This window comes from Ambystoma mexicanum, chromosome 14 (assembly GCF_040938575.1).
Source record: "Ambystoma mexicanum isolate Mex_15411 chromosome 14, UKY_AmexF1_1, whole genome shotgun sequence".
NCBI classification, from domain to species: Eukaryota; Metazoa; Chordata; class Amphibia; order Caudata; family Ambystomatidae; genus Ambystoma; species Ambystoma mexicanum.
In genome coordinates, this window is record NC_090940.1 from 350706950 (window position 1) to 350730870 (window position 23921).

Here is a 23921-nt window from a genome sequence, read left to right on the forward strand (position 1 = left end):
TTTTATTGCATCATTGATGATTCAAGTGTAGCATTTGATCCGATTAATTTCTCATCTCTTGCAAGCTGGTAATCATTGCAAAATAAAGAGCATATCTGAGTATGTGTGTTAAATCACAATTCAAACTAAAGCCCGGCGTGAAAATAAATAAATTCAATGGTAAAATTGTAACGTATACAACATTTTAATTAGATCAAGATTTGTGATCTATAATATATTTCCATATTAACATAATTTGATTTAAATATTTATGATCATGCCTGCATTTATGGCAATTATTGCGCAGATAATTAGCTCAATATTTAAGATTCTACATTGTTTTGGCCAAAATTAATTCAGCACTTAAAGGGTTCCTTTTCTTTTAAAATCTGTATTAGCTGCACATTGGAGTAGCGCATGTGTTCTCCTGAGACCAGTTAGCATTTATTTTGGCTGCCACAACAGTTTCTTTGTTGATAATGACACATAATGCAGGATTGTATGGTGATTTTTTTAGAGCCCAGAACTACATTTTAATTTTGAATAGAAAGTGTTTCAAGACGTGTTAGTTAACTGTACCAATTACATTGAGAGATACGGTCAGGTAATTACACTGCATTTTTAAATACCCTGAATATCTCGTGTTTGTTTCTTGTGAACCTCAACAATTTCTCACAAGGTTTAGAAACCCAGTTGTATTTGGGAAACCTCATTTTTACAAAACATATCACTCTTAAGAATTCTCAAAGAAAGCCCTTGTCTGGAGGCATGTTTTAAAAGAAAACCATGATCTGGACAATTGCATATATCAAAACCCCAATCATTTCATATTTTCTGTAGAAATATTGTTCTGTTTTGTTTAGGTCCAAGAATCTAGTAGTTGTTCACAGAGAACTTCTGCTCAGATTATAAAAACTATGTGATTGTAAGTGTTTACCAATGTGTCACTGGTTTTGCTGACCTTTTTGCTTGTCTCTAATTCTGATTGCATTTGATTCACTGATGTAAAGTTATTTCAGATGTATGCAATATTCGTTCAAAGCAAACATTGCAAATCAATGGATAGACAGATTAAACGCAGATTAAAAAGTGGTGAAATATGATTTAAAAAGCAGTGAACATTCCCTACAATGACCTTGTATTTCTTACAGCATGGTGATATGAATTTGATGTCAACAGCTATGGGGATGCATGCATTCAACCCATGATGTTTGTCTTTGAGGAAATGTCCCTGGATTGTTTATTGACACACTTTTTTTTGTTTCCCAGAATGATACCGCCAACAAGCAAAACATTCCTTGTGAATAACCTGGCAGCTGGAACTGTGTATGACCTGTGTGTCTTGGCAATCTATGATGATGGCATCACCTCTCTCACTGCCACACGAGTTGTTGGCTGCATCCAATTTACAACAGACCAGGATTATGTCCGTTGCCATTTCATGCAGTCTCAGTTTTTGGGCGGCACAATGATTATCATAATCGGTGGAATAATTGTTGCGTCTGTTCTGGTTTTCATCATTATCCTCATGATCCGGTACAAGGTTTGCAATAACAATGGACAGCACAAGGTCACCAAGGTCAGCAATGTGTATTCACAGACTAACGGTGCTCAGAGCCAAAGCTGTGGCGGGTCTGTTGCCCAATCTGCTTCGAAACAGGCTGTTGCACCCGATGAGAACATCCAATGCTGCAAAGTTGCAAACGATAACGTGATGCAAGCATCCGACACATGTTCGAGCCAGGACTCATCCACCACTACCTCTGCTTTGCCACATACTTGGACTTCTAACACGTCTGCCTCTCTAAAGCAGAAACGGAAGTCGGGGCCAAAGTCAAGCAACGAACTACAGAACGAGTCAGCCACAAATCTCGAGTCCCAAAACACTAACAGAAATAACTCGACAGCACAACAGTTAGCTAGCCGTTCTCCTGCTTCTGTCAAAGAGGGTTCCCAATTTAAACGAGCACAATCAAAGCCAAGTAAGTTCCTAACATTGCCAGCGGAGTCGTCCAGGGCAAAACGCAGGTACTCCCTGAATGGAGAGTTATTGGAATACCACTTTTATGTTAACTCACAGAACCCGGGTGGATTGTGGTCTAAAAGGAGCATGTCTATGAATGGAATGCTAATTCCGTCAAACCATTCTGATATGGATAGCGGAAAAGCGACTTTCTCAAGTTCTGAGTGGATACTGGAGAGCACTGTGTGACTTGATTTTTTTTTACAAAATATGGGGAGGGAAATTACTGTTTGAGAACACTGTTCTAGGAAAGTGGAATTTGAAATTCCAGTCGTGTACGGTTGGTTTATGGCTTGTATATGCAGGGTTATGTATAAGCCAACTATTTCACATTTTTTTATATTAAAAATAAGAAGGCAAGTTTCAAGACATAATTATGAGAAACGCATGAAACAGCACCAGTGCCTTCCCTTACTCTTGGAATGGCTTCCTGGTTCTGCGTCAGCAGAAAAAAAGAAAGTTTTCTCAGAAAATGCCTTTCATGTGGGAAATAAGATTTCCTTATAGCTAACAAACAAATCACCTGTGGAAAATTAGAAATTCATATTTTTTAAATGATCCGACTGTATATTTCTTTTCGGTGACAATGGTATTGCCTTTTGTTTTTAGGCAAATGGCTGTACAAAACAACAATCATGTGTTGTTATGTTGTGTAAAATAAAATATTCAATAAGTATACCCAGACAGTGTTCACATAACTGGTGTACCAAATTGATTTTTAGACCCCTCCGCTGAAGGGTTTTCTGGTGTGATTGCATGGTGTCCAAGGTAGAGATGTGCTGTCATGTTCTCTTTCATCAAATGAAAACCGACAAGAATCTCAAAGAGAGATGTAATTTCGAAAATGCTTGTCTTGTTACAATGCCACAGAGCTTCAATCCCGCATCGAGGTGCCTGCTGTGTAACCTTGCCTGAATGTGAGTCGCGTGAGTGTCGAAAGTGCATCTGTGCAATAAGTCATTGCACACCGCGATTGTGCCATGTATGTTCTAGTTCTCTAAACTCAGCACTGCCTAAAGTAGCATCTTAGACCAAGTACAATGGCCGATCACAGGTAACAAAGCAGATTTCATGTGAACTGTTATTTCAAACATTTAAAACGTGTGCCTGTGGCATTATTAGCAATGCGTTACAGATTGCAAACAAACATGTAACATCTCATACGTGTTCCGCGTGAGCACATTCCTCGGCACCTGACGTTACACTTCTGTTGCATTCAGGGGTGTAGCTAGGTCTGGAAAAGACCCGGGGCTACACTGATGTCGGAACTGTTGGGACTGGGGGCTAGCTAGCCTTTTGGCTGTAGCTCCTGAGATTCTATCCGGGGCTACAACCAAAAGACCAGGGGCTATAGCCCCCTTAGCCCCCCCTAGCAACGCCTCTGGTTGCATTCACAGCGTTATCGCCATTTGCCTCTTCTGCAAATCACAGGTGTTCCCTTCCTTTTAAGTGGTATGGACTGTAATCAGGAACTGGAAGTAAGAGGTCACATTCATATGTGAAGTAAAAGGGGAGAGCAGAGCCTTGTGTCACTGGCTAACGTGATGTAATACATAGACAAGAAACCAAAGTGCTTCATGCAACATCGCTTTGTCAGGGAATAAGTGAAAGATATGTGCAATCAAAACAATAAATGCCATAATGCTGAGGGAAATCAGCAACAATAGACAATATATTTCCGGGTCATTAAGCCTAAATAATATAGGAAAAAAGGAAGAAAGACTCTGTCTCAGCAGAGCATATTTTTTTTGTTATGTTATGATATTGTAATTTATACCACGCACCGTTGCCATTGTCATGGTATTCACACGCTCTAGCGATTCTGAAAAGGAGGGAGGGCTGGCAGGGCTTATTCAGAGGAATTGAGAGGGAAAATCCAAGGTTTGATGTGCTGTTGGTAGCTACAGTCTTGAAAAAACTATCACTGTCCGCTGGTGAGTTTATAGCTGATAGACATTATGTGGTGTTGGGTGTATGAGTGTGTATGGGTGATGTGTGTAATTGGTTTAGTTTCATGTTGGGTGTTGTCGAGTCTGTGCAGTTTGTGCAGTTTGTGGTTGCTTTCGGTTTTACTTATTTAGCTCGGTGAGTTAAAGAGCCATGTTTTTAGCAGTTTTCTGAACTCAAGGTGATCTTCTGTTATTCGTTGTTCTAATGTTTTGCAGCGTTGCAGGAGAATGCTGTTTCCCCAAATTTCCACTTTCAGCATTGTTTAGGTTCGAGCTGAATGTCATTGCTGAACCTCAGTGTTAGGTTTGATTGTGTGTGTAGCAGAAGCAAGGGTAAAAAAAAAAAGATTGACACCCTCGTGACAGTTAATATGATCCAAATGAATAATGCAAGTGTCTGTGAAGTTTTGCAGGGTTGTCAACATGTGCTTGCATGATCAATTTTAGGAACATGTACCTATTAAGGACACATTTGTGGCCAGCACAGCACGGGAACATAGGCTGTATATATATTGTGTCAGATAACAACAGATGCCTTTTATGAGGTATCAGTCATGATCCATGCTTGAAATAAGTCACAATGTAGGGTTGATTCCAGGACAAGATGATAATCGTTAGATTCATAAGGTGCCAAAAACATGTATTAACAGATTTGACTATAGTCAACAAAGGTTGAACTCATTACCAAGTGGAAGGTGGCAAAGTATCATTATGTAAAAGATTGCAGGTTATGTATGAATGACTTGGATTGCAAAACTCACTGTCATGCCCTTGATGAAAATGGTAATCCATATCAACCAAGAAAACCCTTTGCTAGAAAAGAATGCATGAATCGGCATCACCAACCTCCTATTAAACTTCTCCGTCCACTCCCCGCAAAAGATCGAAATAGGCCTTAACATACTCAATCAGTGAACATTTTCAGTATGTGCAAGAGATCACACTGACTTGCGTTCCATGTCTTTTGTGTTTACCTTTCATACATTTGCATCTATGTTATTGTAATTTGTGCCATGCACCAAAGCCATTTTGTTATCTCCAGGCACTCTGGTTGATCTGGAAAGGAAGCGTGGCATTTGCATTCATGCATTTGTATCTAAAAAAGCAAACATTGGGCCCAATCCCCCTATGACCCTACCTTTTCTTTTGTCTACACCTGTTACCATTTTACCTCCCTGAAAAATTTGCAAACTCAATGTAAATTCAGTAGATGAAAATGCACAAAGATGTAAAGAGATGTCACAGCTAAATCTACATTACAGCTCATTTCATAGACACTAAGATAAAAAGGTCACAATTTGAAATGTATTTGCATTCGTGATTTCAAAGTGGGAGTTTGCATTGTATAAAAATCGAGTTTCGCGATTCCAATGCTATGTAATATAAGAAGCCTGTACTGGTACTAAATGAAACAAATATATCTTTATTAAGCAGCTTGACATGAGTTTTACTACATTTTACTCCTTCCGCCACTCTTTTTCACAAAATTGCCCACGTATTCTTTCTCCATCTCTTTTTTTTCCCGCTCTTTTGCTCTTGTGTCTAAATGTGTGGCTTTAAAGCTTTTCCTGCTTCACTTAACTGAAGTACAACACTATCATTTACTGGCAACTCCTTACACCCCTATACCGACAGCCCCCCTTCAGCTGCCCCCAACTTGCACCCTCTTCAGCTCCTTCTCTGCAATCTCCCATCCCGAGTTCTCAAGATTCCTCTCCAATAGCTTCCCGTCAGATTCCCCAGAAGACCCTGTGCCCCAGGCCCACCCCAAAAACATCCTCTGCTCCACCTGTGCAGGCACCCTCATCAGATCTATAATCAACCAGTAACTAGCAGCAGGGATCTTCCCACCAGCATACAAGACTTCTCATGCCAAATCACTACTAAAAAAAGCCATCTTTTCACCCCCACTGCTCCCCTCCAATCACTGCCCCATCTCCAACAACCACTTCATAGCCAAATTACTAGATCGCACATCATACTCCCAACTCAGCCTCTTCACCAGGGCCCACAACCTTCTTGACCCTTCCCAATCTGGCTTCTGACCCAGCCATGGAACTGAACTTCCCTGGTCTCTATCTGGGATGACCAAAAAAGAGCAGCAGACTCTGAGGGCGGTGCTGCTCTCATCCTTCTTCACCTCTCAGCAGCCTTCAACATGATTAATCACTTCATCCTCACAAACAGACAATTTGACCTAGGCATAAGGGACTCTGCCATCAGGTCAATCTCCTCTTACCTCTCCGAACGCTCCCAATTTGTCTCTCTCCATCCTTTCTCTTCTGCCCCCCACCCAGTCCCCCACGGAGTCCCCAGGGAGCCTCCCTCTCCCCGCCTACCTCTTCAATCTCTACCTTTTGCTCCTCCCCAAGCTCATCCATTCCCATAGTCTCAACTGTTACAACTATGCTGACAACACTCATATCATCCTCAAGATTCGCAACTCCCACCCAGACCTGCCTTCCTGCCTCTCAGACATTGACTTATGAATGAAGAATAATCACCTGCTCCTCAACCCCGGAAAAACGAAATCCTTATCTGTGGCAAAACAACTCTCCTTCCCCAATCGATCCTTTGGCCGCATTCATTAGCACCCAAGCCTACTGCATCGCCTGCAGTCCAAAACCTAGGATGCGCTTTTAGCTCAGACCTGACCCTCTCCTGTCACATCAATGCAGTCTCCAGATTGTGCACCTTCCACCTATGCATCTTCAAGCAGCTCTTTCCTTATCACTTCTATCCCCATAGAGTTGCCACAATCGTGGCCATCATCCTCATGTGCCTAGACTACTCTATCACCCTCCACCCAGGTGCACCTACATATTAGTTTAGTTTAGTTTATTGATTTATAATGCACACCAGACCCAGGGGTATCAGGGTGCAACAATTACAGATAATGCGAAGCTTGATTAACAGGTTGCATAATTGACAGAACAGTATGAAAAAGAGAGCGCACAGTGGAATATACAATATATACAAGTACAAATAATTACAGTTTAGTACACGATACAGAGGCATAGTACATACAAATAGACTACGGAGGTACTTGCAAATATACAGGAAGAGAGCAGTGGTGCTGGAGTATAATCCAGACTAAGGGATACATAGATGTGGGCAGTTAGATATCGTTCAACTTGAGCCCTTTGATGTAGCTTAATCGGAACTTGGGATAGGATTGATCTTCTCTAATGTGGTGTGGTAGGGAGTTCCATAGTTGGACAGCTTTGATGTGGAAGCTGTTCCCACCAACCTCGGAGAGCCTAAATCTAGGGATAGTGATGCAGTTGGTATTGATGAGTCTCAAAGGTCTAGTGGAAGTTCTTCTTTGAAATCTGTTTATGAGGCAACTGGGGGCAGCATTATTCAATGCCTTATGTGTCAGGGAGGCTGTTTTTAAATGAATCGTGTTAAGGGTAGAGAGCCAGTTGTTTTGGCGCCTTATCACTGAGATGTGTGATCTTTTGGGAACACCAAGAGCCGCTCTAATGGCATTATTTCGAAGCATTTGGATCTTTTGGATGATAGATTTGTTCGCACCAATGTATAGTGCATTGCAATAGTCGAGCCTAGATAGGATCAGGGCTCTTGCCAGGGTAATGCAATTGTCATCCGAGAGAAAGGGTTTGCCAGATCTAATCATCTTACATGTGTAGGCTGTGGCAGAGGCCATAGCGTTTACTTGTTTAGCTAGGGAAAGGGTGTAGTTGAGGTAGAAACCAAGTGTTTTTAACTCCTTGGCCACCTTAATAGGATTACCATCAATGATGAAGGATGAGTAATCCTGTCCTAGTTTTTTCAGGTTAGCTTGGGTACCCAGAATGATAAGCTCCGTTTTGTCATCATTCAGGCATAGACCATGAGTAGCCAAACATGCCATGGATGATGAAATAGACTCTATTCACCAAGGCCAAATCCTCTTGGTAATCCCTGGAAAGTGGGAGGAGAATCTGGGTATCATCTGCATAATCAGTGTAGGTGATACCAAGAAGGTCCAGATCATCGAAGAGGGGCTTGGTAAATATTAACTCAGAAAACTCCAACAGACACAAAACTCTGCAGCAAGTCTCCTTCTGGCACCCTCCCCCACACCCCGGACACAGCCTGCCCATCAGCCGACAGGCCTCCTTCAAAGCCATGTGCATTACTCACCATGCAATTCACAAGAAAAGGCTTGGAATTCCTCCAAAACAAGCTCACTTGCTACTGCCCCACCAGAATCATCAGATCAGGCTCCTCACACCTCCTGGTAGTCCCTCCCTTCAAATTCTCCTGTTTAGGAGGTGCCTGTTTCTCTGTCCTTTCACCCACTTTCTTGAACTCCCTCACCCTTGTGCTCTGCCTCATAAATTATCACTTGGCCTTCAGAAAAGCTATCAAAACCTGACTGTTACCCCCAATTTCCTGATCCCCCTTCTCCCTGTGCTCACTCCCCGCCTCTTGCACAGATGATTCATCCTGCAGTCCCCCACCACCCACACACTCTCCCCACCTACCCTTCCACCTGCTACTAGCCTCTTCTTTCATTTCAGTTGCTTTACTCTGTCACCCAACCTTCCTTGTTTGATGCCAAACACACATAGAGGACTCATGTAGTCACTCCAGAAACCTGCACCTAGAACAAATCCTGACAGTGGGCCAGGTATTACACTCATATGGGCTTGGAGGGTAGGCAATGCATCACACTTAATATGCACCTTGGGAAAATAATGCTGATCGTGCCTTAGGAGGACAATCAAGCACCCCAGATCCCTCACTCATGGATGGCACTGCATTTTACTCTAAAGCACAGGAGGGTAGGCCATGCCACTGCATGTAATCATAAAATGGGGACCTTGTTTTCTCACTAAGGGAAAGACCTCACACGTCATCAAAAACCAAGCCCCTGGAGACCCTAGTGCCCACCAGTAAAGGAGCCTTAATTAATGCGAGATCCGTTGTTGCTCATACAACGGACATAGCAGACCTAATCACACACAATGAACTCGACTTCCTTGCAATATCTGAAACCTGGCTTCATGCTGCTGCAGGGCCCTCATTAATGCTATCCATACCTGACTCCCACACCATTATGCGAGCAGATAGGCAACCTTCTAAAGGAGGTGGAGTTGCCTTCATGGCTAGGGCCAACCTGGCACTCAGACTCTCCCCCACACTCAAGTCCTGCAAACTTCTCACTGCCAAATTAACCACCTCCATTCCAGTACCGTTACTCTCCACCTTATTTACAGACCTCCTGGACCAACTGGAGACTTTGAGGAGGATATCAGCACTCTGTCCTCTGTTAACACTAAACTTTCATCCCAAATTATAGTCTTAGGTGACTTTAACCTAGCCCTAGCCGACCCTAATGACCCGGCTGCTAAATCCTTGGAAGTCGACCTTGAGTGAACTTAACTTCACACAAAGAATCAACCAACCTACACATGCGAAAGGATGAACGCTAGACTGGCTGGCTGACGATTACGGCGCCACCTCTATATCTGCCATTGAACCCATGTCCTGGACTGACCATTCTTTGATAACCTTCACTATTAATGCCACCTGACCCTCTGCCAAATCTAGGAGTGTTTTACCACTCTTACTTACTAGGAACAAGCACAACATCACAGCTGAGAAACTAACTCCCATCCTGATCCCTATTCTGAACTCTTCTACTAACGAAGACCCAGAAGAACTAATCAACCTATTCAACAATGACTTGACTAATGCCTTAGACACCATTACCCCCCAGAAACTCAGCAAAATTAAACCGAAAGCACATCTTAACACACGGTTTACCCCACATTTAAAAACCCTTAGATCTGAAAAAAGGAAATGCGAAACCACCCAGAAAAATCTACCCACTAAAGAGAACAAAGATATAGTCTCTGAAATCTCTTCTCGCTATAAAGCAGAGATCATTAAAACTAAACACGACACCTATAACGACAGGATATTAAACGCGAGCTCCAGCATTAAGGAACTCTTTGGAAAATTTTCAGAGAGCTAGAAAATCCTATAGCCCCTGATGACTCTCACCCAAAAAACAAAGACCGGTGCACTGGTATCCAAAGTGCCCCCAGCCAACAAAATTGCCACTCTGCAAAACAAAATTGCCACCAAAAGACTGAACATCAACCGCACGGAGACTACCAAGAAACTTGAAAATCCCCTAGCCTTCAACACCCTAACAGAATTCAAATTCACCTCAGTCACTACATCTGAGGTTGTAAAAATTATAGCTTCTTGAAAACCTTCTCGCTGCCACGGCGATATCTTCCTGGCAAAAATTATAAAAGATGCTGCCAGTGATCTCGCCCCCTTCATCATGAGGATAATAAATGCATCCTTCAAATCATGTCAGGTTCCCACTAACCTGAAAGATGCCTGGTTTCTCCCCTTACTAAAAAAAAGCTTCACTTTACGCCACTATCGCAACCAACTACAGACCCATAATGACGGTTCCCTTTCTACTGAAAATTATCGACAAGGCAGCGTACACCCAAATCGAGACTTACCATGAGACTAAAAACCTCCTAGGCCTTAGACAGTCTGGCTTCAGACCACTTCATGGAACGGAAACATCCTTAATTGACTTGAAAACACAAATCGACCTCTTGAAAGACAACAGACAATGTGCTTTACTCCTTTTGCTAGACCTCTCCGCTGCCTTGACTTGGTAGACCACAGCATACTCTGTGAACACCTTACCTCATCAGCCAATTTCTCACAAGAAACCTCCAATTGGATCAAGTCTTTTTAGGGTTTTCTCCTCTACGGACTCAGCTGACGCCATCCCTATCACCTGTGGAATGCCACAAGGCTCTTGTGTCTCCCCTAAACTATACAATGTCTTCACTAAACCCCTGTTCGACATACTGGACCGCCTGGGTGTCTTCTACACCAAAAATGCAGATGACACCCAGATACTGATTCCACTATCAGGTGACAACGACACAGACAACGCCCTACTCAACAAAATCTACCTTGTCATTCAAGTCTGGATGGCCACCCACAGCCTTTGCTTGAATGATGAGAAGAGCGAATTTCTCATCCTAGGTGCCTTCCCACACCTCAAAAAACTAAATACTAAATACGCGTCCTTCCTCATAGATGGCAACATCATTACATCTGTCAAGGAAACCAAAACCTTAGGATTTTACATCGACTCTACTCTGAGCTTGAAGAAACAAGCTAATGCCACCGCCTCGGCTACGGCCTACACTTGAAAGCTTATTAATGCCTGGAAAGCCTACCTATCTACAAACAGCCGCATCACACTAGCTTGAGCACTCATTTTGTATAAACTCGATTACTGCAATGCACTGTATGCAGGAGCTAATAAACAAGTGCTAAACAAACTGCAAACTTTACAAAACAATGCCCTGAGAACAGTCCTGAGTATTCCAAGAAAATACCACATTTTCAAAATAAGACAGAGCTACAATTGGCTATATATCTGAGGTAGAATCTACTTCAAGCTTGTCTCCATCTCACACAAATGTCTCAATAGCGCTGCCCCCGAATACTTGAAAGATAAAATTATCCGCAAAACTTCATCCGGACCTACCAGATCAGCCAACTCATGCTGTATCACCATTCCCCGCTTTAACCTAAAAAGAGCTGGCTTCCCGGTTCAAGCAGCCACAGCATGGAATGCCCTCCCACTTAACTTAAGAACGGACCAAACTTTTCACAGCTTCAGACTTAACACAAAAAAGTGGCTCCTCACAAACAATGTGGCTGCCATCACTGCCAGGGCCTGGTAACTTTGCTATTCCTCGACCATCACACTGCAGCCACCTACCCTTGACTGTCACAAACCTGTCTGTTATTTATTTATTCTGTGATTGCCTTGTTTCATTGTAAATTATTGTCACTTATCCTTGTACACCTCATGCCTGCCTAATCTATTTTTGTATCTCTATTCTAAGCTGTCTTGTAGTGCGCCCAGATACCTCTGGATCCGGAGCGCTTTATAAATAATAAACAAACAAACAAACAATCTAGAAAAAATTAGGCAATCTCTCACTCTAAGAACCTTTCAGAGTATTAAGCATTCATCTAGCACTTACATCACCTATGAAATGTAGCACTGCTCCTTGTACATAGATGGGACCCAGGAAGTAGACATTGCTGTTTGTAGGGCTAACCCATTTCCCCTCTCGCACACTGCACCTTCACAATTTAGTGGAAGGCATGGTCTCACTCCACACACCATGCACTCAAATATCACACAAACACTATTGCACATCACCTCTAAAGCTTCTTTGAATGACACAAATTTGAACTGTAGCATCCCACATAACTCTCTATCTCCTTAAATGCTATTTCCCCCTTTAGTCCATAGTATACCTCTTCCACGCCTATACACGCTTCATTTAGAAATGGGTGACTAGCAGGGTACTGGCCACCCTTGCATAACTTTAATGACTTAAATACAGACACGCATAATCACACCTTCCAAATTCTCCCAAATCTTTGGACTTCGGCCCTCCGAGGGCGTTCAACCAAAAGCACGTTGGGACCATAATTGGTGAAAGGTTCTAAAATAAAAGACAAAATAAATTAACAGTTCAAAATGCACAGTACATATTTTTTCATTAACCAAATGTGTGCATTAGTCTTATCACATTAACATGTACTTGTCTTTTCTCTAAAGAGGCACAACTTTTGCTTTATATTTATGTTCACTATACACAATCATCGACTCTAAATATCCCACTCTCATTCCTTGTCCCCTCTACCTCGCCCTCCCTACATATATCACACATTTAACATGTGCTAATGTAATGTTCAAAATGGAATACAAAATCTCAAAAGTTCACAAATTCACCAACCAAGCATGTATGTGATACTACCAAAGCATTACATATAACATCATAGTTGCCTCCTCAAATGCCATTACCAATGATATATGATATATATTCAGTGAAAACATTTTGTTAAGGGGACATTATGGTTAAGTTGCACTAATAATAACCTATGAAATTCAATACAAAAACGTTGTTAAAGGGATGTTATGGTTAAGTTGCGCTACTAAAAACCTATGAAATTCAGTGAAAAACTTTGTTAAAGGGACGTTATGGTTCCAAGTAAAACCGTAAAACCCCTGGGATTCGCCAGTTATGGTAAGCTAAGCAACAATAACTCGCGCCCCCATGGTGCATTGCTAAGACTAACACCCAGGACCTCAAAGATGACATCACCAATGTCATTGATGACATCACTGATGACATCACATGTGCATTTACCTTTCATGAAAAGTCTGTACATGGGATTCTTATTGTAATGTTAATAAAAGTAGTGTCAAGGATCATTGGAATACATATCATAAGGTACGTAGTGCATTAAGCTATGAATTAATCCAAATAGCATTGTATTATGAAGTAAGTGTTTTCCAATATATTAAGGTACACATGTAGTAACATAGGCATAGTTTGCAGGAGACATGATGAAGATGCAATATTAATAATCTTACCATGTTAAATACTAAAATTATAAAGGCTTTCTGATTAGAGTTTTGCATACTGTGAAACATTTAATAAGTACCTAATAAAACCCACTTACTACATTATTGCATTACTGCACACAAAACACAAACAGACAACTACACATGCAAATATGAGCATATACAGGGAAAGTGAAGTAACCTAACTGATTATCTTCACGCACAGAAATGATTGCTCTGCTTCAAAGCTACTACTTCCCTCTGTATAACTTTCACATATTGTGACTAGGCCCTAAGGAAAGTAGTGTAAGTGCAATGTGTACAAATATGGGCATATCCAGGGAAAGTACAGTAATAAAAAAAAACAGAACTATAAGACAGTGTTGATAACCTTACTAATCATCTTCATACATAGAAAGCATTGCTTTCTTCCAAGTATGTGTTTTCCCCTTTGTATATGTTTCATATGCTGTGAGTGGACCCTAAGTGAATTACTTTAAGAACATATTTGAAGTATAAGTCTACAAATATAGTGCATTTTGAATGTTTTGTTCCTGACTGTTACTGGCCTAGATATATCAGTAAAGGAAAAAAGAGTGAGCCAGACGTGATGCCATCAGTGATGTCATCAATGACATTTGTGATGTCATCTTTGATGTCCTGGGTGTTAGTCTTAGCAGTGCAGCATGGTGGCGTGAGTTATGGTTGCTTAGCTTACCATCACTGGCAAATTTCAGGGGTTTTTCGGTTTTACTTGGAACCACAACGTCCCTTTAACAACGTTTTTTCACTGAATTTCATAGGTTTTTAGTAGCTCAACTTAACCATAACGTCCCTTTAACAAAGTTGTTTCATTGAATTTCATAGGTTTTTATTAGTCCAACTTAACCATAACGTCCCCTTAACAAAGTTTTTTCATTGAATTTCATAGGTTTTTATTAGTGCAACTTAATCATAACGTACCCTTAAAGTTTTTTGTTTGAATTTCATAGGTTTTTATTAGTGCAACCTAACCATAATGTCCCTTTAACAACGTTTTTTCACAGAATTTCATAGGTTTTTATTAGTGCAACCTAACCATAACGTCCCTTTAACAATGTTTTTTTCAGTGAATTTCATGGGTTTTTACCAGTGCATGCTATTTTCCTACAACTTAGTAAAATCATACTTACCCAATATAGCAATATTTGTGTCCCAAGTGTCACCTTAAAACTCTGCCATTTCCCACCTTCCGGAATCTTTTTTAACATTTCTATACACTTTTTGCAATTAATTCAATGAGTTTTGCATCCCTAAACATCTACGAACATCTGACTTCATAGCGGACCTTCCGGGCAGTGCCACATGACCATACGCTGGCGCCATGGCATGATGACATGTCCGAGAACCCGTCCACACTTCACGATAAGATCTCTGCTTCGCGGACAGTTCGGAACTGCATTTTCTACTGATCTAGGAACTTTCAAATTCAAAATGTCCCTTGCACAGCTCCAACACCTATTCCTACTCCTTATCCATCAACAATCTAGTACATAGTACACTTTTTTTATTTTTTTTTTATTTGGTTTTTTACAAACCTTTAAAAAGAGAGGAAGAGAGAAAGAAAATGTCAAACAGTACAAAGTACATCTCTTTCTGTCCAGTTCATCGTCAGAGCCACATCTTCCATCGACAAGGTGCACATAGTTTCGACACATCAATTAGGGGATGGGCTTTACGTCCAGACTCTCCTTTAGTACACAGAGAAAAGTGACCAGAGCGCATAACACAGATCTATTTGAGCCATCAAACAGAGCTCTCCACCAGTCTTCCCGAGATAGACACTGAAATTTCTTTGTTACTGGGCCGAAAGTGATGTTTCTTTGTTGTTCTAGCCCAGAGCACGTCATTATCAAGTGTTTGAGAGTTTCATCGGTGATTCCACAGAGTCGACATGATAAGTCTGAGTCATCCGACTGGGACCAGAAGCTTAGGCGCTCCTTGGTAGGCAGTGTATTAAGCCTAAACTGCATATATAAGATTCTTGACCGCTGGTCTGGGAAACGAGTTAAATATTCTGGGAGCATGCCGTATGCTCTCGCCTCTTCGGGAGCTTCTTTCATTGTTCGTGAGTCAGATCTTAGTTTGCATGTATTGATCCAATCAATTCTCCACATCTTCAATTTCACAGAGTCTGGGTTTTCCATCAATGTTTGTACCGTGATGTCGTATGTGTCTAGTACCTCACAACACAACCCATTCCATTGATACAGAATTGTTTGAGTTTTTTTCAGATTCTGGATTGTGGAGTATGGCAATTTGAGGTGGCGGATTCGTTTGTATTGTTTTCCTGAATAGACTTAGAAGTTCATATCTTACACAGGCTGTTGCAATCCCCTTTGGGAGGTGTAGAACTTTTGACAACATTTTTTTTTCAAGCGAGTTCCACACCTCATGCCCACAGCCAAAAGCGTTTTCGCCACCGTTTATCAAAGCCGGCACCACTTTTTTGCTGAAAAAAGACTACCGTGGGTTTTAAAGAAAATTTACCAAATTTCCTATTGATCAGAGACACCTGGCATGCCAACTGCCGGCACTTGCTCTTTGCTGATTCTACCCAGGGTGCGTCATTTCTACTGGCACTTATTCTCATCCCCAAATAGGAGGTGTTCTTCACAATCCTAATTGTCTCTTTATCCAGATACCAATTGAATTTCTTCGTGTTTCTTTTGGTGCCCTGCAATTTTTCAAGTACCATAATTTCTCATTTTTCCTTGTGAATGTTAAGGTCATTTACTGTTATATACTTTTCAACGATGGTGAGTTTACGTTGAATGCCTATGGGTGTTAAGTCCAGAAGGATGAGGACATCCGCATAAACAAGATAATCAATATGGGTACCATGTATTTTAGGTGGAAACGTGGTCAACTCTTTAAAAATATCTTTGATGTCAGATATGAACAAATTGAAGATGCTGGCTGCTAGGGGGCAACCTTGTTTCACACCCCTGAACATGTCAATTGGGGCTGATAGATTGCCCTTGAGGTCTAATCTGACCTTAATAGAGGTGTTTGTGTGTAGTTCACGGATAGCAGCCAGCAAACTAGGTGGACAATTCCACTCACTCAGCTTTCCCCAGAGTAGGTCTCTGTTTATACTGTCAAATGCTTGTGATAAATCTATTAGGGCCAAGTAGATCTTAGAATTTGACCGATGAGCTTCCATCTTCAATAGATTTAACAACAGGAGATTGACACAACTCCCTACACCCTTGACAAATCCTGTCTGCCTCGGGTCTACCCTGTTGCATTTAGTAGACCACTCCAGGAGTTGGTGTTGTAAGAGGGTGGCGTACACTTTCCCTAGCACGTCAAGCAGTGCAATGGGTCTGTAGTTCTTTGGATTTCTTTGATCTCCTTTTTTGAAAATTGGTACAATCACGGCAGATTTCCCTGATTTCGGAGTATTACAGCACTTGACAATTCTATTCAACAAAGTTGGACCAAAGTCTGACCATTCTTCTGGGTGGCGTTTAATGGAGAAATTCGTAAGCCCGTCCGGGCCAGGTGCTCTAGAGTCGTACAAGTTCTTAATAACTCGCAAGATGTCTTGTTTGTCGAACACAATCTCCCAATGTGTTAGCATGTGAGGTTCCCAATGTTTAGTGAGCACATCTTTGTGATAGAGATCAGAATAGAAAGATATCCACTCCGTCTCTAAGACCAGGTTTGCTTGCAAAGTGTGTTGTGGCACGAGATTGTTATTTATTAGTCTCCAATAGTCTGCTGAGTTAGTGCTCGCCATTTTCTTCAGCATAAGCTCAGCGTCATTTTGTATCATGATGGCTTTGTGAGACTTGAGTCAGTTCTTGTAGGCTTGTTTGAGCTTTCGCCTTTGTTCACAGGCATCTGAAGAGGGGGATTTTCGCACCTTTCTCAATTGCCAACGCAGAGATCTTTTTCGTTGAGAGATGTCTAGATCAAATTTATGTTTAGAAGTAAACTCAGCATTTCCTAAGTTGTTCTTCCGTTCCAAGTATTGAGTCAAAAGGTGATCATATTCCAACGTTCCAGAATTCTGAAATTTGGCTGAAATAAGAGAAACGTCATCAGTATCAAGATACAGACGAATTCGACCAGCTCCCGTTCTTACTGAGTGGGCCCAGCGCTCTTGATTGTGTCGAATGCTGGAATTGAATTTCAAGATCACCATATCATGGTCACTATGGATCATTTTTGTGACTTCAAAAGCGTTAGTTCTCGTGTGGATGATTCCAGATACGAATAAGTAGTCAAGCGTAGAGCTTAGGCCACCTCTTCTCCACGTCGGAGCAGCCGGGACGTCCCCCGGTGTTTGACCATTTAACATTGTTAGCCCACGTATGTCCATTTCCAAACACCACTGTGTTGTCAGTTGTTCTTCAGAGTTACTTAATCTCTTCTTGCCACTAATTAGATTTAAATGAGTGACACAATCGATGTTCAGGTCACCTCAGATGATCAAGTCATTTGAGTTGCCCGTTTCCATTAAGTCGTCCATAGCAGTTGTTACTTGGTCGACAAAAAATTTGGCACCAATGGCCACATGGTTCCAATAGAGATTTATGATGTGAAGTTCACAATCTTGTACTTGTGTTGCCCCAGGACAACTGACCGTCACCACCTGGATAAAAGGAGAGATGTTTACGCAGTTCACGATCCTGAAGCCTGAGGCTATCCTAGCGGCCACCAGAAGCCCGGCCATTGGTCTCCCCTTGGCCTGTTTAATTGCTGGGTTAAGGGCTATTTCAAACCCTTCCAATATTGGATTTTCATTCAGCCATGTTTCCTGCAGGCAAATAAGGTCTAAGTCAGCAGCCCAGGCTGTGTTGAACAAATAACTAAAGCCCCTGGTGTTCCAGGATCCCAGTTTGCAGTTTGTGCATGAATCGTGGGCCTGGCATTATTTCGACTGTTCAGTATTCAGTGATCCGGTAACCCATGACCAATCATTTTCTTTAACAACCTTAGGCACGGTCTCTTCTGTAGTGTCCATGTTAGGAGTGGCACGGTCCGCTCCTTGAATTGTCATCCTTATACAATCATTCCGTGACATTTCAAATGGCGGTTCAGGATCAGGAAGGACAAATCGTGATGAGATTACAGGGGAAGTCGATACCAAGGTTCCATTAATCAAAGAACTACTCAACTGTTCCACTTTGCTGGTACCTGCCTTGCAAGACGCTTTTTCAGTTGTTCTGGCTGTACACCGAATTGGTGCTAAAGAAATATCGAACCCCAAAGACATTAACACAGGACCTGCTTCGAGCAGCATCTCAACTATGAGTTTCGACTGTAGATGTATTATTACAGCATCGTTTTTGGTTTCGTTGAAGAATTCGACAATTTTTAGATCTCCGGATTCAATGGCTCTAAGACTCGGTACAAGATGGCACAACCACAGAACGTTGTGGCGATTCAAAATTAAATCATCCGAAGACTCTATACGTTCCAAGAGCACTTGATGGACTATTTGTTCATTTTGTGTGTTACTTCCCTTTTTTAGATCATTTGAATTTCCCAGGGCTTATTTGTAGTTGTCCCTTACAGTTGAACTTGGGTGGACAATCGGGCCAACGCTGGGCCCCAAAAGCGTGTCAGGTTTAAAGACCTTTTTCTGGTCTTTTTGGTTTTGAGGTGCATCTGACCAAACTGGTCTCGGCTTATAGCAACTGTCAGATTGTTTTTGTAAAACTGTTGCTTTCGACTGGCAGACCAGTTTATTCGACAACGCCGTTGTCTTACAACATTTTTCATCGAGTGTCATACACGTCTTCTTCAGTGTGTCAGAACCCTCCGGCAATACTGCTGTCTTCCAGGGACAGCATGCTTCCAACGTCCTGGAATATCATCCTGAGAATATGCATGTTCTCAGTATCCTTGACACTACAGCAGGTCACTGTACACTGAAAAGGAAGCACTCCTTGGCAGAAATTAATCACATCAGGAAAGGTCTACTGAGAAAAAAGAGAAACATATGCACTTATCTTAGAAAAGTGTCATGGCCCTTAAAACCATAAGAAAGATTTCCCTGATGGGGGAAAATTAGCCTTTGACAAGATCCCAACCTTTCTACAAAATACAGTTTAACATTTCAAACATTTGTTTTAAAATAACAAATGTATTCTCCCTATGTAAGTAGAGTAGAAGGACAATGTGTCTGAAAACATTGAAGTCAGTGAGGTTTCATGTATTTTGCTCCACAAATCTATGTCAAGATTATCCACTGCTGAAATGGCAGACAACATGTCACTTCCTTTGATTAAAATGTTCCCTGTTCTAGCCATTTGATTCTATGCAGTCTTGTGGAAGCCCCATAACACATACATGTCTGCAGAGTTCAGTTTATCAAATGTATTAGTTACCCTTGTAATTTCCCTAATGCCCTACATCTCTCTCACAGGATGTAAAATCACCTATAGCTTTTGTCAAGTTGACAGATTAGGAGAATTAAATGATTCTAGATCAGCATCAGACCCTGGATCATGACATCCCAACTTGTAATATGAAGCAGTGATTCAAGTGAACAATCTTTCACTTGAACAGAACATTTGTTTCTGTTTTTACATTACTAGAGAGGGCTGACGGAGAAGCAGATGTATTTGAACTATTAGATGACAACAATGTTGTGGATTGTTTTTAGATTTTTTATGTGCCTCTAGCTTTTCCTACTGCTTTACATTGATTTTTAAAAACATTGTTTGCACCATAGCAGCATGCTTAATGTCAAGGTATTGTGATATCATAGACATTCCAAAATAATATTGTGTAACACTGAACCTTACTGAATATGTGAAATCTCATTTTGCATTGATGTTTCATTTTAGATATTAGTAAATGCATGTTTGGTCACAAAAATAACTTCCAAACTCATAATGAATGGTTCCTTCTCCCTTCCCTCATTTTATGTTCTGGATGGTCATTCTGACCTGTAGATAGATTTCATGTGATCTGTCACAAAAAAAGTTCTATCTTAGAACTATATATTATACTAACATGATGTTTTTGCATTGTAATATTAAAAGGAGCATTGGGAACATCAACTGTTCAAGGTTGGGTTAAGAGCATTTTGAGTTCATTAAGATCAGTTGGTGTGTGTGATTGTATCATTGGCTTGGAAGCATAGTAGCTTATAACCTTAGAATACCTTGAAACACAAAAGAATGGTTGAACAGTTGTCTTAATATTTAAGTGTGGATTCCGAGGATAATGGGTACTTAAAGCAGTGGATAAATAAAACTAATATAGGTGGTGTTGGGAAGACATTAGGTTGATTATGAAAGATGTCTTGGAAATTAAGGGTCTGAAGACATGTGGAACATTATTTTGGGTACAGCAAGCAAGGTGAAGAATATGTAACGGTTGAACCTTGGAATTATTAATTTAAGTGCAATTAATATTAGAGTGATGGTACAGCATTTGCAAGTTTAGAATGTGATGTTTGTAAATATTTGTACCTATTTTAACAATACAAACTCTGTCTTATTATGGTAAGAAGTATAATATTAATATATAACATGTCCTTCTCAGGTGCCACACTAGTGTAAGTCTGAGGCAGAAGCCGTTGGTGCTCCTGGTCAAATATTGAGTTTGTAGTGTATGTTTCAATAGTCTAACTGACAGAAAGAAAACATTATCAGTCAAAGATGGGCGGAAGGATTGAGAGAGTACATCTCTGCATCCAAGGAATCTTGTTTTATGCATGAAGTTTCATTAAATAAATGCCACTCTAGTGTGGTTTATATCCTTAGAGAATGCATACAAGACAAGTTGCAGACGGATTCTGAAAGAAAAGGATAGCATTGGACAAAGCTGCATGAACTGGATGTAAAGTCAATCCCATCCTGTGGAAATAAAGTCCTAAGTACTACATTGAATCTGAAATACCTGGTTACCTTTGAAAATAAAATTCAGAGGATAGGTGCCTGTTTGAAAATAAAAGGGCACCATTTGTAGAAAAGCAGAAGTTTCAGTTCCCGGCTAAGACTGTGTATTTTGAAATGCCCAATCTGACACTCCCTCTCATCACTTTTAACTGCATAGATCTGTTTGCAATTAGACAATTGCATTTCTTTGAAGACCATTAAAGCCCCTGCATCTTCATGAGGAATTCCCATTGATTCTCTTATCAGACCAATATTTCAGAAGAATCACTTGACACATTTCCTAAAGAACGTTTTTAAAATGAAGACAATAGAAAACAAGTGATACATAAATAGCACATTAAGGAAGTAGACATTAACCTGCTAAGTAGCTCTTAATCAAACCAGTTCAATCTAGAAAGGCACTAATATCTGATAAACAGTTATCCCATTTCCCAAATTGTGATTACGTTTGCCTAACTAGTACCCTTCAAATTCGTGTAGGACCTTGATGGATCTGGTTTGATGAGATGCCCTTTGGACGGTGGCAAGACAACTGAATCTGGTGTGACTACCAAGAGTATGCTGTATAAAGTCCTGTAGTCACCCCTCCACCATTAAGGATGCATGGTTTTAGAAATTAAGGATCACATTGCATACAGGAACAGCAAAAGCTGTGGAGAAATAAGGACACATGTTCAGTATCTGAAACCAAAAGCCCCTTTTCCTTCATCTGCAATCCTAAACAAAGCACTTGTGTAGCCACACAAGGCATTGTTGAGTTATGTGCCCCCAAACATGGAAAGAGGTCTTTAAGGAATGCAGGGGTACTAAAATAGAAGACTATTGAAGGATGTACATTGAAAACTCATGCAAAGGCAATCCTCCCTGAACAATCCTTTGATGAGACAAACTTTTGGCTGGGGTTTCAAATGAGATTACCATTCACCATGGGATATGTGTAGTTTCCATATTCTTTCATCAATCACAAATGTTGTTATGAGCCCATGTTGATTTTGCTGATATGTTGCATCCGGTGGTCGAGAAAAAACAGAGTTAAAAGATTCTTCCTGAGCCGCAGCTTCGAGCATGGCTGCAGGTGACCTCTGACTCTTAGTATCCAAGTGATCCCCCTCCAGGAAGAATTGCTTGGAATCTACCCCTTGCACTGATATTTTGAATTGTATCATTCCTTAGTGAAGGTAATTGATGAGTTGTTACATTAGTATATTCCAAATGGGATGGTCAGAAAATCAGTGGGTGTTGCGAACAAGATGTTCTCTCCTGAGTGCTCCCCATGGATGGATTTGTTCATTATCAGTAATGATAAGATGTGTTCAGCTGGGCCGATTCAGGTAGGTTGAGGGTTTCCAAGTACCATCTTCCTCTCCGTAGTTGGCCCAACAAAGCAAAATAATGGGGGTCATTCCGAGTAGGGCGGTAAGGGTTAACGGTCACCGGTAACGAGACCGGTGCCGTTAAACCCTTACCGCCCTATTCCAAGTTCCCTTTGCGGGTTGGTACTTAACGCCTGCTTTTTGCAGGCGTTAAAAAACCAACCCGCAAAGGGACCTAGGAGCTAATTACGGCACCGTAATTTACGGTGCCGTAATTAGCGCCTTCCCAATTCCCATTGAGCCCTATGGGGCAAAAATGGGAATGGGGAAGGGCCCGTGGTGAATGGGGAATTACGGCCCCCGCCAACCTTGGAATGGGGCGGTAATTACGCCATTCACCAAGGCGGAGTCGGAAAAATAACTGCGTCAACCAAGGCGCTAATAGCGCCTTGGTTAACGCCAGGGTCGGAATGAGGCCCAATGTCCTTGCCTACCACCTTGAATGTGGATTACAGGAAACTTCAAACTGTTCCTTAAAGTCTGTGCATTAATTGACCAGCTGTTTTAGTTTGCAAATACATGCACACTGATTACAAAAGCAAGACCGGAACCATTGCATGAATTCGTAGTTTTTGTGTCAGCAGGACTTCAGCTACAAAGGTGTTCATTAATTTCAATATTGTATAAAGACCAATATAGAATGTCTTATTCTCCCTGTCATTATGACATTTGCAGTCAATAGTTAACTGAGTACCCTTCCTGATAGGGATATTCTGAATGTCTAGAGTGTGTTGCATAATGTTGGATGCAGCTTTGCTCTCCTATAGATATTAATATGTTTATATGCCCTTCTTGAATAACATGGACACCAGCAAGGGCTGTGGGAAAACTGGATGCAGATAATGTTGTTATTTGTAACATTCAACTGTGCTGAGCTGTGCAAACACAGAGTGGGTTATTATTTTGGCAGTGTTCACTTTGTGTTAAGGAAACTGTTGGGATTGTTTGTTCCTAATCAGGGTCTTGGGCGGTCTGTACAAAAATCATAGACTCTTCTTGCACTTGCACTAGCTGTCACTATTTTGCCTGATAATGTTTGTTGTTGTACTGTGTTTGAGACTACACCTCGGGTGTTTAGTCTTCTATTGAATGCTCTCTTTCTTGACAGCTCACTCCCAGAGGTGTTGGGATCTGTTGGAGAATAACCAGCCTGATCTGGTGTTTATATATCCAAAACCTGGCATGGGTGCTCATTGTGAGCCTGCTATTCTCCAACTTCTCCCCTCAAATTATGCAATATTGAGATGCGATAGAACACCTCCT

The 23921-nt window shown here is 41.2% G+C and overlaps 1 protein-coding gene across 4 annotated transcripts in view; it reads left to right on the top strand.

Moving 5' to 3' along the window:
• LRFN5 (leucine rich repeat and fibronectin type III domain containing 5) overlaps window positions 1–23921 on the top strand; it is a 1390562-nt gene that overhangs the window by 976040 nt on the left and 390601 nt on the right. For 2 of the 4 annotated variants that reach the window (XM_069637475.1, XM_069637476.1), the window contains exon 6: window positions 1249–1961. In XM_069637475.1, the coding sequence (XP_069493576.1) occupies window positions 1249–1961 (713 nt within the window). Of the gene's footprint in view, window positions 1–1248; window positions 2681–23921 lie in introns of those variants that run through there. The other 2 variants (XM_069637473.1, XM_069637474.1) reach the window with 2 other exon arrangements.